We start from the raw sequence: 14,309 nt of genomic DNA, 5'->3' as shown, positions 1-14,309 counted from the left end.
TTCAACCAATCTGTATATTTACCGTTGAAACTAGGAATATTTAAACGTGGCTACTCAAAGTTCGTTCCAACTGACGTGGGATTAACTCCGTTTAATGCCTTAATGGCAGATTGATATATTACTTTCGTTTCGAAATATTTTGTTTCGAATTGGGCAATTACCGAATCTTGTTCATGTAAAACTGCATCGTATTCATCAAATTCTTTATGTGTTTGCTCAACTTTCTCCAAACGCGCCTTTAATTCAGTAAGGCTTAATTGACCATAAAAGCCATTGTGTAAACGGGTTAGACCTGCTTTAGCTCGCCCTCCGAACTTTTTAATATCTGCTTCGCTCAATACACTCATTACGAAACTGAGTTATAAAAAAACTAAATATCAGGGTTTAAGTGAAGAATAGTGTGCCTTGAGTTTGTCGCCAATACGGCAACCCATCGGAACTCTCTTCTAGCAACCCAAATGCTTGTTTTGTTTACTACTTTTTGCAATGGTTGAGTTGTACATGAACTATAACTATATTATGAAAAATGCTAAATTAAAAATATTAAAAAAAATCGATTCAAGATTTTAATTTTGTTCTTTATTAGTGAAACTATGAAATTTATTGAAGACAGAATCGATGGAAAGATCTGGTGTTGTAGAAAGAAAGGATTGAATCCGCACCACATTAAAAGGTCTGTACGAAAGGGTTCTTGGTTCGATAAAAGTCATTTGGATTTAGGAAAAATTTTGTGCTTGACGTATATGTGGTTAAACCGAATGAGGCGTGAAAACAATGTGAATGATTTGAATGTTTCAGCAAGAACGGTGACTGATTGGATGAATTTTTGTAGAGGAGTATGTGAGGATGCTTGTTTGGCTTTTGACGGGAAAATTGGTGGGATTCGAAAGATTGTGGAAATTGATGAAAGTAAATTTGGAAAGAGAAAGTACAATAGAGGAAAGCGAGTGGAATAGTTAGATATACGAATGAGTGTTTTTTTTTTTTTTTGAAGTAGTGCCTGAAAGAACTGCAGATGTTTTACTGGAAAAGACGTATTCTTCCGTGTAATACCATCATTTTAGGCTGTTGAGCATCGTATAATTGTCTAGAAAATGAAAGTTATCAGCATTTGACAGTGAACCACAGTCTGACATTTAAACACCCGGAAACAGGAACTCACACAAATTCTATCGAGGGATCCTTGAGCGCCATCAAAAGATCTTTTGAGGAGACAAATCATGCAGCCGGAGAATTCGACGGCTACATGGCAGAGTACATATGGCGTAGACAGAACAATGTCGTGATAACTGAAAAAGTAAGCCGATTCTTCCGAGAAATATCCCGATCGTACCCTGCCGAGAAAACTGATTAAATAAATCAAGTAAGTACATTAATTCTTCAAAATTCCCTCTGATATCCGTTCCAATAACGTCCTTCATTCTTTCTTTTCAATTGATTATGCACTGTTCCTGTTATCCACACAGTTCTTATGTCCAATGTGCTAGCGAAGGTGCAATGTGTACTAGGTTCCCGCTCACGCTGCTAGCGAAGCCATAGGAAGATTTTTTAAGTTAAAAAATTCTGCCCGGTTCCTTTTACAGATGCCGAAGGCACTGGGCAGTCTGAAAAAAAAAACAATACTTATCAGTAAAAAGTCCTAATTATATGACGGGAAATGGTAACCGTAACTGTTCCGCGGAAGTATTAGTTTATTTTGTCCGCCATCTTTATTGGCGACTTGGCATCGTTGGCGAAGCAAAGGGCACACTAAAATTCACTTTTACCAATATCAGCAATTTTTCACTACATAAATTTCATAACAGCTTGAAATATGAGAAGTTTTTACTTATCTGTAAGAACAGCATCCATACTCGCAACATGACAGTTAAAAGCAGTTTTCACTAAACTGGCCTCACCTGGGGAACCTTAACCTTAACAACTCTCCAAGGCCCTGCGACTATAATCTTTACGATTATTTAAACAGTTGGGTGGACATGGAGAGTGAGAGTAGATCCAGACCCCCGTGCCACTTTATTTAAATCAAATACTTGGTTACAGAAGAACAAAAGTATTTACAATATGTACAGAAAATGTTCCTTTTGATATACAGATAGGTTACATTGCTGGTTACAGTTGCGGTCCCCTCTACAAATGTGGGGACCGTTCTGGTGTATAAACACTTTTGGTTAGAGTTGTGAATTACATATTCAGGTATGACAATTGAGAGGAAGAATAAAAATATTTACAAATGATTTACAGATGCGGTCCCATTCGTAGGTCCTGGACCGGTACCGACTTTATTTGGTGCGGTCTTATGGTAGTTTTGCAGTGTATCAAGTAGAGAGCTGCTTCTTGTGTAGTTAGATTTGGCCTTGTAGTTTAGAGCGCTGTGTAGGAGGTCTTTTGAAATGGCGCAGTGCAGAGGTCGATGAATGGCTTCTGGCTTTGAGAGGACTGAGTTGCTTTGGGGAGGCCTGGGCTGATAATGGTTTGGTTGCGGTTGACTAGGTAGGTATTGAGTTGGTTTTGGATGGGTTGGCTGTGGGAGGCAGGCTGGAAAGCGCCGGGCCTGATAGCATCTGACATGGTTAGTAGGACCGGTGTTGCAGAGCTGATAGTGGTGAATCTGGAGTCGGCAATTTGGAGTGAGTCTGTCTGGAAAGAAGCTGGCTTGACTAGTGGGACTGTTGTTGGTTGATCTCATGATGGCTAGAGAAATGGAGAATGCTATGCTGAGGGACTGGGCTGAATTAGCAGGCTGAGGTGGGAACGACTAGATTGAAGCTTGAGGCTGGAATGATTGCAGATGGCTAAGCTAATGATGTGGAGGTAATGGTGACTGGGCTGATGATGTGGAGCTGATATTGGCTGAGTTGTAGTTGTCTGGGTTGAAGATTTTTAGGCTGCAGTGGGTTGCATTGGAGTAGGCGAGCTGAATTCGATTAGACTGGTGAGGAGCTGGCTTGGCTGGGTTAGAAAAGGAATGGTTGGTTTTAGGTTGGGTTGGAGCAGGGATGTCATGGGCTATGCAGGACTGAATGGAGTTGTCTGAGCTTGAGGATGCGCTGTGTTGGTGGTTGAAGTTTCCGCGCCTGGGTGGAAGTCTAGTCGTGCAGGTGGTGAGATGGGTTTTCCGATGTTATAGGAGTGGGGGTCAGTATCTGAACAACTGTGACTCTTCATGCAGGAATTGAATCATTTTTCTGATCTTGGCCCTGCTGAGAGAGTTATCTGCTACACTGGAGAACCAGGCCTGTTGGAGGTTAGCTTATGGTTTCGTTAGGTGATAAGATGCAGTTAAAATGCATTCTGTTGCTTAGTGGAGTGGTGACCCTACTTCGCCGCAGGTGCAGTAAAGTTCGTCTGCTAAATTGAACGTTTTTAAGTAGTTGGGAAATGGGCCATGGCCTGTGAAGAAGAGAATTTCTTCCCTTCTCCATGGCGTAAGTTGTTGAGTGGATTTTGGAAGAAGCTGGTAGATGAGTCTTCCGGTTTCCATTGTCCCATTCCGTTTGCCACTTCTCCAACACGGTTCGCCTTAGACTGGACTTTATGAATGAAATTGGGTATGGTTCGGGCTGGATAGGGCTGTCTGAATCAGCAGCTTGTTTGGCAACTCTATCCGCCCTCTCATTACCTGCATATCCAGGGCTTTAATCCAGGAAATCTTTATGTTTGCGTGTTTAGAGAGTATTGCAAAGATTCTCCTGGCACATTTGTTATTGGTTTTTGGATTTTTTGTTGCTAAGATGCTGGACCTATTGCCGACGTAGATGGCAGATGTTGCTGATGTGGACTTCAGGAATTCTGCGGCCTTGTATAGGGCCAGGATCTCAGCTTGAAATACTGTGTTGTGGTGGGCCAGTTTTGTTGCCCAAGTTGTTGTAGTTACTCCATTGTTAAAGACACAGTACGCTGCTTCTACTCCCTTGTCCGTCTTCGATCCATCTGTGTAAATTCCATTCGGGTCCGATCTCAAGCCTCCATCGTCAAGTGAAATCTGGTGATCTTCTAGGTGTACCGAGGGATGAGAAGTCCAACCTGAAATCTTATAGTCTATTTCTAGTTGGCTAATTTGAAGGTCGCAGTTGTTGGTCGTGTTTTTGAGCCTATATAACGAGATGCCCTTTGCCTCTCTTTGTAGTCTGAGGTGGGGGGATTCCCAAGATTATTTGTAGGGCTGCTGTTGAGGTAGTTCTATAGGCTCCCGATATGGCTAGTAGAAACGGTTGTTGGATGGCTGCAAGTTTCCTTTTCATCCTCTCGGTGGGATCTTGGCACTAGATGGTTGCGTCATGTGCAAGTACTCTTTCTATTACAGTTGAGTAGAGAGTTTTTCTTTGTGCCTGCTTAATTCCCCAGGATTTTCCTGCTATTTTTAGGAGATTTTGGTGGAGGATAGCTGCTCTTGTTGCTTGATATCGAAGGTGTGCGTTCCAATTGAGTTCGTCGTCTATTTGAATTCCTAAGTATTTTATTGATTTTTTTCTTTTGATCGCTGTGCCGTTCCATTTTATTGATGGGCCTCTTACTCTTTTACTGAGGAAGATATAATTGGTTTTATTAATGGCTATTTCCAACTTGTTTTTATTTGCCCATTTGGAGAATTTTTCTATTGCTGCGTGTATTTGGTTCTCAATTTCTTTCCTGGTTGGAGCATGAGTTATAGCAAAGTCGTCCGCAAAAGCCTGGATGGTGGTGTTGCGTGGCCAATCCTGCTGAAGGATTTCATTTGCTACCAGGTTCCAGAGAGCAGGGCCACTGCAGGATCCCTGTGGGCAGCCTTGTTTCTGTTCTCTTTCTGCTGGTCCTTCTGCTGTGTTGAGGACGACTTTTCTATTTTTAAGTATGTCTTTGAAAATTTCTATCAAGTTGGCAGGGCTATTGCTATTATTCAGGTAATCTACGATTGCAGCATGTTGAATGTTGTCGAACGCACCCTTGATATCAATTAAGAGCAGGAGGACGTGGTTCTTGTTTTGTTTTGCCAGTTTGATTTCCCTCATTAAGTTGTCAATGGCCAGGTCCATTGATTTCCCTTCATGGAATCCATATTGTCTATTGCATATATGGTTGTTCTTTTCCAGGTGGTAGGTGAGCCTTTGGGTTAGGAGCTTCTCCAAGACTTTGCCTATTGTTGGGAGGAGTGATATTGGACGGTAAGAGGTTGCTTCATTAATAGGTTTTTCTGGTTTACGGAATAAGATGATGTTTCCTATTTTTAGTGAATCGGAGAATTTCTTTAATGTTAGGCATTTATTGAAGAAATCCGTGAAGAGCTGTGGAAATTTTTGGTTGATTTGCTGGATGACTATGTTTAATCAATGCCATCCAACCCTGGGGCTTTACCTTTTGGGAGACTGTTAATCGTTCTAGCTACCTCCTGTGGAGAGAAAGGGCAGTCATTTGGTGAAGAATTTACACTTGTTGCCTGGTTCAGGATTGAGTCAGGGTATGGGAAAATTTCTTCGAGGATTCCTGCTACTATTTGGAGTTGGCCTCCTGTCGCTTCCTTTTCTTTCAGTAGTATTAGTTGAGCTGAGGTAACTGAGTTTCGGAATGCAGCTTTATAGTGCTTGCCATAAGGGTTTTTTTGCCTGGGAGCAGAATCCTTTCCATCCCAAGTTCCTTGCTTGCCTGACGTTCTTCATGTAGATGGCTGTCTCCCTTTTGAGGAGCAGGAACTGGGCTGGTCGGTTTTCTCCTGATCTTTGAGCTCATCTCCTCAGTGCTTTTAGTCTATTTTTTTGTATTTCCAATTCGCTGGTGTACCAGTTGGGTTGGAGTATTTGTGGCTGTTTTTTGATTTTGTAACTATTCTTGCAAGCTGTTGTGATTTTGTCTTGCAAGATGATAGTTGTTTCGTTTAATTGCTGTGGAGTGTTGATTTTGTTAATTGCTTGTTGAATTTTGATTACGTGTGAGGTGATTTAGCATTTTTCTATGGTTTCCGTGTTTTGTTCTAAATCTTGTTGTTATGGAGTTTTGCTGGTTGATAGCTATTGTTGTTTCTATGAATTTATGGTCACTGAGGGACGGCTCTTCTAGTACTTCCCATTTAGAAATGGTGTCTATCAGCTTTTGGCTGCAGAGGGTGAGGTCCGGCCATCCTCTTTTTCCGCAGTGGGAAACGGTTGGAGGAGCATCTTGTTTGTTGATGATATACAGACTGCATCCGAGGGAGAAGTCTAGTATTTGGTTTCCTCTGAGGTCATTGTGTTCATAACCCCAGAGGTTGTTATGCTCGTTTAGGTCAGCTGTGATAATGATTTGTTCCCTTGGCAAGGTGTTAATTATCTCTTGTAATTCTTGGAGCGTTTCTTGAATGTTGGAGGCTGGACATGAGTAGGCTGAGATTATTGTTGTCGGTTGTGGGGTTGTTTGAATTTTAATTGCTATTGCGTTTATCTTGATTGCAATTATTGCTATTTTGATGGTGGGTTTTAGAATGACTATTGCTGCTTTTCTTGATGTTGAACAAAACAATGATCAGGAGCTTGGTATTCCTTTTATTCGGTCATTGTTTTGATATGGCTTTTGAATAGCTATTATGTCTGGTTGGAGTTTTGCTGCCATTGGGTGGAGGTTATCTGTTGCCGCTTTTGCCCTGCCTAGGTTTATTTGTATGATCTTGAGACCTTTTGATGAGATAAAATTGTGGCCATGGTTGGTCTGCTGATCCTGCATCCTTACTTGCACTAATAGATGGTGTTTCTTTTGGCTGCGTCGAGTTTTGAGCTTAGAATCGGGCAATCTTGATGGTATGATGGATGGTTTACCGGTGCTCTCCAATTCAATCTGTGGTTGGAGTCCATACAGTTGATGCACTTGGGCAGCCTACTAGTGCAATTGTGCATTAGATGGGGACCTGCACAGAAGGCGCAGTACAAGTATTTGGCGTCGCATTTGGAAGCCGTGTGGTCAAATGCCTGGCATTTTGAGCATCTCCTCACACTACTAAAGTGCTCAACCCTGTGGTTTTCCCACTCGAAGAGGATCCTGCCTCTCCTCCCTTTGATCTGTTGATATATTACTGGTGGGGCTTGAAAAACCCAGTGATTTTTGTGTCTTTCCCTTTATGGAGAATAGGACCTTTATTGCTGCTGTTGACTGATGGGACCTGGGGAACCAAATGATCGTTGCAGATCAAATTAAAAGCTTTGAAAGGTACAAGTACGTTTAATTTTCATTTAGAATAAAAATTTTACAGAAGTCCTGCAGCAAAGGATCAAGCCAAAACAACAACAACAACATAAAAGCCGTTGCCAAGAGCATAATACAAATTGAACATTAAATTGGTTGCCATATACAATGTCATACATTTAAATGATAATTAAAAAAATACAGAGACAATACAGAGAACAAAACAAAAAAAACCACGAGAACAGAACTAATAAAATAAAGACAATTATAATTAAAATTACAAATACATCCAACACCTAGAGATAGTGCGTCTTCTCCGTGTTCCGGATGTCCCTGGATGTCCCGGGTTCGACTCCTGGTTCGGGCATGGTCTTTCTCTACCCTGTGTTGTATCTGTCAGGTGTGTGAAAGAGTCCCCCTGTAAAAAGGGGTTGTGCAAGCGAATGCGTGAGTCATCTTCATATGAACTAGAAGTCAAACTTCTGCCCTTTGGTGTTCAGGGGAAAATGGCCTCAGAAGTTACTGCACACTCGACTTAAATCGCTGATAGTTCGTCAGTGGTCTTGTAAAGTGCCACAAGTAACAACAACAACATTTAAAAAGCATTAAGCATGCACCAAGAACAATTTACGAATACTGTGCGTACCTGTACTGTTATAATCAACGACAGCAGCATCAATTGAAGTCCGTTACAGACTGACGAAACAATGAATAACGAGCAGAGTGCTGCTCTTTTCCTATCATAACTTGCATTTTGCACAAGATACATAAGAGGATCCCAGCAGATGTCCGTTTTCAATGCCTCGACAATGTTGTCAATGCAACGCCTTGTCTTCCTCATTTAATTATAATAAAAGAAAACTAAGCCGGATAGTCCCTACTCGGGAGTGCACTGTATAATATATATTTCGACTTGTCACTCACTACAGGGTTTTAAAGTATAATTTCAAATTCTAATATTTTAACTATATTTTTATCAATTCTAACTGCCTTTACAATCCACTATTGCAATTACTCAGTTTAATTATTCTGATAGGACTCATTTCTATTTTCTTCCTATGCATAAAGTTTCGGGGAGTAAGAAATAGAACGATTGCAATAGTGGAGGGGCATTGTTTTGATATTTGCACACAGTCTCATTTTAGGTTGTTACACCTCCGTATAGGACCGATTAGACGAAGCATTTTATACAAATCTACAATTTAAACGTCCGGATTACATACCCAATTTAATTTCTTTAATTGTTACATTTTTGAATAATTGCATACACATGGATTGACAGATCCAATTAAATTTCATCCTCCTTTTACTTTGGTGTTAACATGATTACATACTGTCAAATAAACAAACTTTCCGTTGAAGATTTTCATGTATGTCTGCAACGTAATGATCGCAAACCAAATTTCATTTCGTTCGTGTTAAAGATCAGTTTCGAAAACTCACTTTCTGGCAGCAATTGTGAATTTTTTGACGAATGTAATTTTCTCTGTGCATACTTTTATGTCTTAACTTCTAGTATGTTTTGAAATGTAATTAAATTACTCAGAAAGCATTCCTTTTAAAAATGAACAAAACGTTCTCATAATTTAACTTGCACATCGTAACTTGCGATCTATATTATTATTTTGGTTCTAAGCATCTGGTTATCGCCATTTCGCTTTTTACATTCTCTCTTTAATAACAATAAAAACAAATTTTCATGCTTTTGTAAGTTTGAAATAAAATAAAATTCTCTCTCTATATATACTAAAAACCATTTTAGTAAAAAAAAAATTTTTTTCTTTTATACTGCTGCAGCTAAATGCTGCTGATTCCCATCAATCCAAAAAGATTCGTTCCTCCTAGGTTTTACAGCAATTCGGTTTTTCTGACAATAAATTCGAAGGATTTTGTGAATAATAAACACTTTCATGCCGTCTCAGGACTAAATGTAAGTTTCCTCGCTGCCTTCGATGTGAGTGCCATATTTTGCCTTGCTGATTTCCAAAATTTAAGAAGAAACAAATACTTTTAATCATAGTGAATCAGTTTCTAAAAATATGTAATATTTTCATTTCATGCAGAGGGCAATTCCCAACAAAAATAAATAGAATATTTGAAAATAAGTTCATTAAATATTAGGAACAATGTACCTGCCATTTAGCTTAACTATTTTATAGCGATCAAAGGCGGGACATAGAATTTGTTAAAATAATCCAGATTCATTTTAGTATCTTCTTTACTATTCTGCATAATAAACAACCACCGAGAGTCTATTATGTAGTGGTATTCCTTTAAGTTATAGTAAATATTATAAACGCATAAACAGACTATTTTTCTCCAGAAACTGTATCTTCCAGATGGATATAACTATAGTAGTTAATGCAAATGTTTAAAAAGTTTTTTTTCAGTGCTTATGTGCTAAAAATTAAAAAATAAGTATATAAAAGCACACTTGACTAAACCAAAAATTCAGAAGAATTAAAACACCAGATTAAACGCATTAAAAAGGCAAAAAGTAAACACAGGTTTCAAGAGAGCAAACAACTTAATCAAGGAACTTAACAGCGAATTATTTATGCAAAATAAAGCTCAAATAGGGCACACGAGGCAATTTTCGTCGAGTCGACTAACAACCGGACATGAATTGCCCGAATTCCCTTGGAGCGTTTAGCGAATCGATAATGATTTGGCTTTCCATTTCACTAACAACAATGTTGCGGGAGATTTCTAAAATGTATGTTTTGCACAAGGAAGTAGTGATTCTGTTTTAATGACAATCAATTAAATGAAAAGAAAAGATTTTGGACGCATGAAAGCTTCCAATCACGAGGTGAAGCTTTGTTTTCTATTAGGAGCTTGCAAGTATTTTGATCATTTTTTTCATTTTAAAAAGGTATTTATTGAGAAAAATTGATGCAAAACATATCAATCAAAATGTTTTCCCTCATTTTCTACTACTTTTTCCAATTTTCGTCCATTAAGTCTTGCAAATGATTGTCATCGAATTTTTTTTGGTCCTCCAAACGATTCTTTGTCATTGCCATAGAAATCACCACTCTTAAATCGTTGAAACCAAAACCGACAATTGGAATATGACGGAGCAGCATCACCACAAGTTTCTAAAAGCGTCTGATGGGCTCCGGCAGTAGATTTCTTCAAATTAAACAAAAAAAAAGTGATAACAATAAAGTAATAGTAAATTGGTAAAACCCAAAAACATTGTCGTTTTTATAGACACTTCGAAATGTCTGCCAATAATTTGTCGCGGATTAAAATACATGCAAGCGCCTAATAAATAGTATAAAGAGATCAGAAATAACCATGGAAAGTTTTACTAGCAGTGTAGTTTACTATCTGATGAGATTACATCTTCAATTTGGGGAACATTTATATCAGGGATGGATATTAAGTCGATGGCGATCGACCGCCAAAACATTTTGGGGTGATCGCCTTTACTAAGACTTGAGACATGCTTGCTGAACGAAACATATTTATGGAACAACGAAGGATATTATTATTGTTTGTATATTGCAATTATTATTATTTTTGTAGTTATGCATGTTTATTTTTAAAAATGTAGTTTGTTTATTAGAAACATGTTTTTTTTTGTAGCTATGTTGTTTTTTTTTAAATTATTGATCGGATTCTTTATCAAAACAAAAAAAAGAGCTTTTTTTTTAAAAAAAAATTACTGATTGGGCTCTTTAACAACAAAAAACCATGTCGTCTAATGCCAAAAAATTAACATTAATATAGTACATCAAAAATCTACAGTGTTCGAAGAAGAATTTACAGATGGCGTGTATTAACAACTGTTTTAGAGAAAAATTTTGACAGACGGTATTAATTTGTGATTTTTCTGTAGATTTGCTCTACATTTCAAACGTTTCAAAGAGAATCTGGTCAATGTTCTTTTTTAAGTTGCAGGAGTGTCAATAAAAGTTGTCCTCTAATCCGAATTAATTCAGTAGGGCCGGTGTAATAACCATTCAGGAATTACATTTGTTAATATGATGTCCTCTTTTTCAGCTTAATCTACAACGTAAAGGGTAAAATGGAAAGAATGTCAACTGTAATTTCACAGTGATTCATATTTGGTAAATTTAGTACATGTTTTGAAGCGAGATTTTATAGTAATATGTGATAATATCTTTAACTGTAATTCTTTTAAGGTACGGACAATATTTGTCGCTTAAGTATGTTACAGATCCGTGTCATTGCATCGCAGCTCAGAACTACAAAGTCCATACTCAAATAACCCTAGTGTTGCTTTAAAACGGGACATTAATATAATTAAACTTCTATCTCAAGGGGCAACTTTTTTTTCGAGAAAATACAGTAAAAACTGACACGATCCAGTATATTTCGATTAATGAATGTCATTGAATTTCAATAAAGTAATGAATTTGATTATTCAAAATACAGATTTTTCTTTAATTATTATTTCGATGTCGGTAGGTTTATAACTACGTATATGAAATGTAATCTCAGTTTCATTTTCTTCATACAGTTTTATCTAATTTAAAAACTCTTTATTTCCCTTAAAAAAGAATCGGGAAATTATCCACATTTTGTATAATGCTCGTAAAATCACATCATGGTAGACAATATTTAAAATGTCTTTCAGGTGTGGTTAAAATGCCCTTCAGGTGTGATTGATTCTTATCAATCACACAATCGGCTGTAAAAAGATTTCTAACTGATCAGCTCCTGAATGGTACGCATATCCCCCCAAACGCTATCATAATTTAGAATTATTTTCTTCAAATAAACGCGTGAAGAAAAAAATAGCCACTTGAAGAAAAAAAATAGCAATGGAACCCTAAGTGATTTGAAAAAACTATCTTTCTGCGTAACGTTTTAAAGTCCTTTATTATGTCACTTACTTAACCACACACATATGTAACTACGCAAAGCTTGCGAGCGCACATGCGAAATGAGGTTACGGTATAGTATATTCTCTGACATGATATTTCTGTTAAATGCTTGTTTTATCATCTCGAGCCTGTGCTCTTTCTCTCTCTCTCTCTGCTTGACGGTTCATCAGCACATGGATTGCCTGACCAGAAGAAGTGAGCGATGCCTCACATTCACAGCATAAATTTTGCTCAATTTTCTCATATTACAACCGAAAACAAAACAGGAGAAAAATGATAATGCCAGACAGGGCCACTCTTTTTTCTTCTCACTCTCTCTTTGGGCCGCGGTAGCTTGGTGGTGAGATCTCGACTTCGAAACAGGAGGGTTTCAGGCCCGATTCCACTGAAGAACCGACGTGTAAGTGGGTCTGAAACACGTTAAATTCGTCGCGAGCAAACGCCCTTACGGTGGTGTGGTGTGGAAGTTTTGGCATGAAGATGCCAGCTCAGGTGTCGTCCTCATCATCTGACCGTGGTTCAAAATTATGAGGTCCGTCCCAAAAAGACCTAGTATTGCTTTAAAACGGGATGTTAAAAGAACTAAACTCTTTACTTGCTGTTGTGAAAGCAAAATCAACCGTTTCACTTCCAGGGTCTAAATTATTTCATACTTGTTTTAAAATCTTTAGACACAATGAACTGCAATTAAGAAATGAAATTTCGCTCGACTGATTAATTTCATATGATTTTTCAAATGGGTACTGATTGTTTTGCTATGCACTTGTTACTCTATATCATTTAACGTATTTTATTGAGCTAACAGAGTTCTTCCAACAGCTTTAAATAAAATCATGCTGATATAATGACTACAAGGTTAACTCAAACTGACCCAGAGAGAAACCAGACGAAAGAATGTGGTAAATACGCATCTCAACTGCCACTGTGACGATTACAGGGTCCAAAAATGGATACTAACCTAGTTAATTCTGACGAGGCCGTGTAGAAACATTGACCTTTTAACTGTCTGCTCCAATGGACAAAAGTGAAATGACAACACCGGTTAAATTTGAGCTAATTATTAAAAAAATATGCTTTAATTTTTTATGTGTTTTTGATTCTTTTTTCTCCTTTTTAGAGGGTTTTTTTAAGACTGTATGTTTACATACGCTTCCATATTTAAAATATCATTTATTGGACATTTTTTTGTGTGTGTGAACTATAATGGATAACTTCTTTCATACAATTTTATAAGAGCTCCACGTTTTCAGCTTGATTCAACAACTTAAGTTATTCTCTTCATGATAACTTACTTTTTTTACGGTAAGAGGAACAAAATTTTATAGATTAGTTACACGAAAAGAAGTGCACCAGGGTTGAAGTTCTTTTTTCATCAATAAAATTTTTTTATGTTTTTCTACCTAAAATTAGGTTTTAGCAGTTTGGATGTTTTAAAACATTTTTATATAGAATTCAAATGGGATAAGGTATTATTCTTGAATGAACAAAGGAAAAAAAATCAGAGCACTTGTGTGTTAAAGTTACAACTAACGACAACAAATGTGAAGGCAGACAGCACACCCATCTTGAAATGTAAATAATCAGCGGCTATTCGGTATATGAATTGTATAGCAGGAAAATTTATTTTATGTAATATGATTCTGTGAAATAATCATTGGTTTTGCTATCAAAATATTTTTTTATTGGATCCATCCGTTCTCGGGTTTGATATCTTTCGTTTGTGGTAATATCTAATAAAGTTTTTCAGCGGTTGCAGAGTCGAATTCGAAATACATAGCCTTCAGGTACAAACCAAATTTTGAAAATCAATAATCTATAACAATTTATTCAATAGAATCAAAGAACTAAAAATAGGTTACTTGTCATAATTGCGAACAGAAATGGCGTTACCGTTACGCAATCAATCGTCGTCCTCATCATCTGATTACGATTCAAAATGGCAAGGTAAATCCTTAAATAGCCATCATGCTATTTCAAAACGAGATCATGACCCAAGAACAATAGAGAAATTTGAATTCACAGTAAATGTTTTGGTTTAGATTAATTTTTCATTTTTAGTGAAATGTGTGTTGTGTTCTTTTGACAGGCAAAAGATTTGTGGGGAAAGTTACGAAAATATTCGTCTTTTTATTTAGGCGTAATTGTTGCGGAGGGTGTCAACCCTCTGACCGAAATATCGGTCATTATGACTGCTAAAGTACGTGTTAAGCAGTCTGGTCTTCAAGGATGTTCCAATCAGAAGGTTCCTGTCATATGGTGGAGTTTCCTCTCTGTTTTAAAAGTTTTTAAAAATGATCTCACGTTTCAGGCGGAGAATATTCGCGT

At 37.6% G+C, this 14,309-nt stretch overlaps 1 protein-coding gene across 1 annotated transcript; it reads right to left on the bottom strand.

Moving 5' to 3' along the window:
• Positions 1 to 2,797: 2,797 nt before the first annotated feature.
• LOC129962987 (uncharacterized) lies at positions 2,798 to 5,703 on the bottom strand. The gene is made up of 5 exons (XM_056076989.1): positions 5,580 to 5,703; positions 5,332 to 5,529; positions 4,564 to 5,197; positions 3,620 to 4,091; positions 2,798 to 3,016 (listed from the first exon to the last, which is right to left on the bottom strand). Exons 1-5 carry the CDS (start codon positions 5,701 to 5,703, stop codon positions 2,798 to 2,800), a joined length of 1,647 nt encoding a protein of 548 aa, XP_055932964.1.
• Between the last annotated feature and the right edge of the window lie 8,606 nt (positions 5,704 to 14,309).

This window comes from Argiope bruennichi, chromosome 3, assembly GCF_947563725.1.
Source record: "Argiope bruennichi chromosome 3, qqArgBrue1.1, whole genome shotgun sequence".
Lineage (NCBI taxonomy): Eukaryota > Metazoa > Arthropoda > Arachnida > Araneae > Araneidae > Argiope > Argiope bruennichi.
This window is presented reverse-complemented; position numbering and strand designations above follow the sequence as displayed.

Coding starts and splice junctions, on each gene's coding strand:
- LOC129962987 (XM_056076989.1), bottom strand. CDS start 5,703: ATGAGCTCAAAGATCAGGAGAAAACCGACCAGCCCAGTTCCTGCTCCT. Junction 5,530..5,579: donor GGAAAGGATTCTGCTCCCAG/GCAAAAAAACCC, acceptor TCCGAAACTCAG/TTACCTCAGCTCAACTAATA. Junction 3,017..3,619: donor TTAAAGCCCTGGATATGCAG/GTAATGAGAGGG, acceptor AACTCCATTCAG/TCCTGCATAGCCCATGACAT.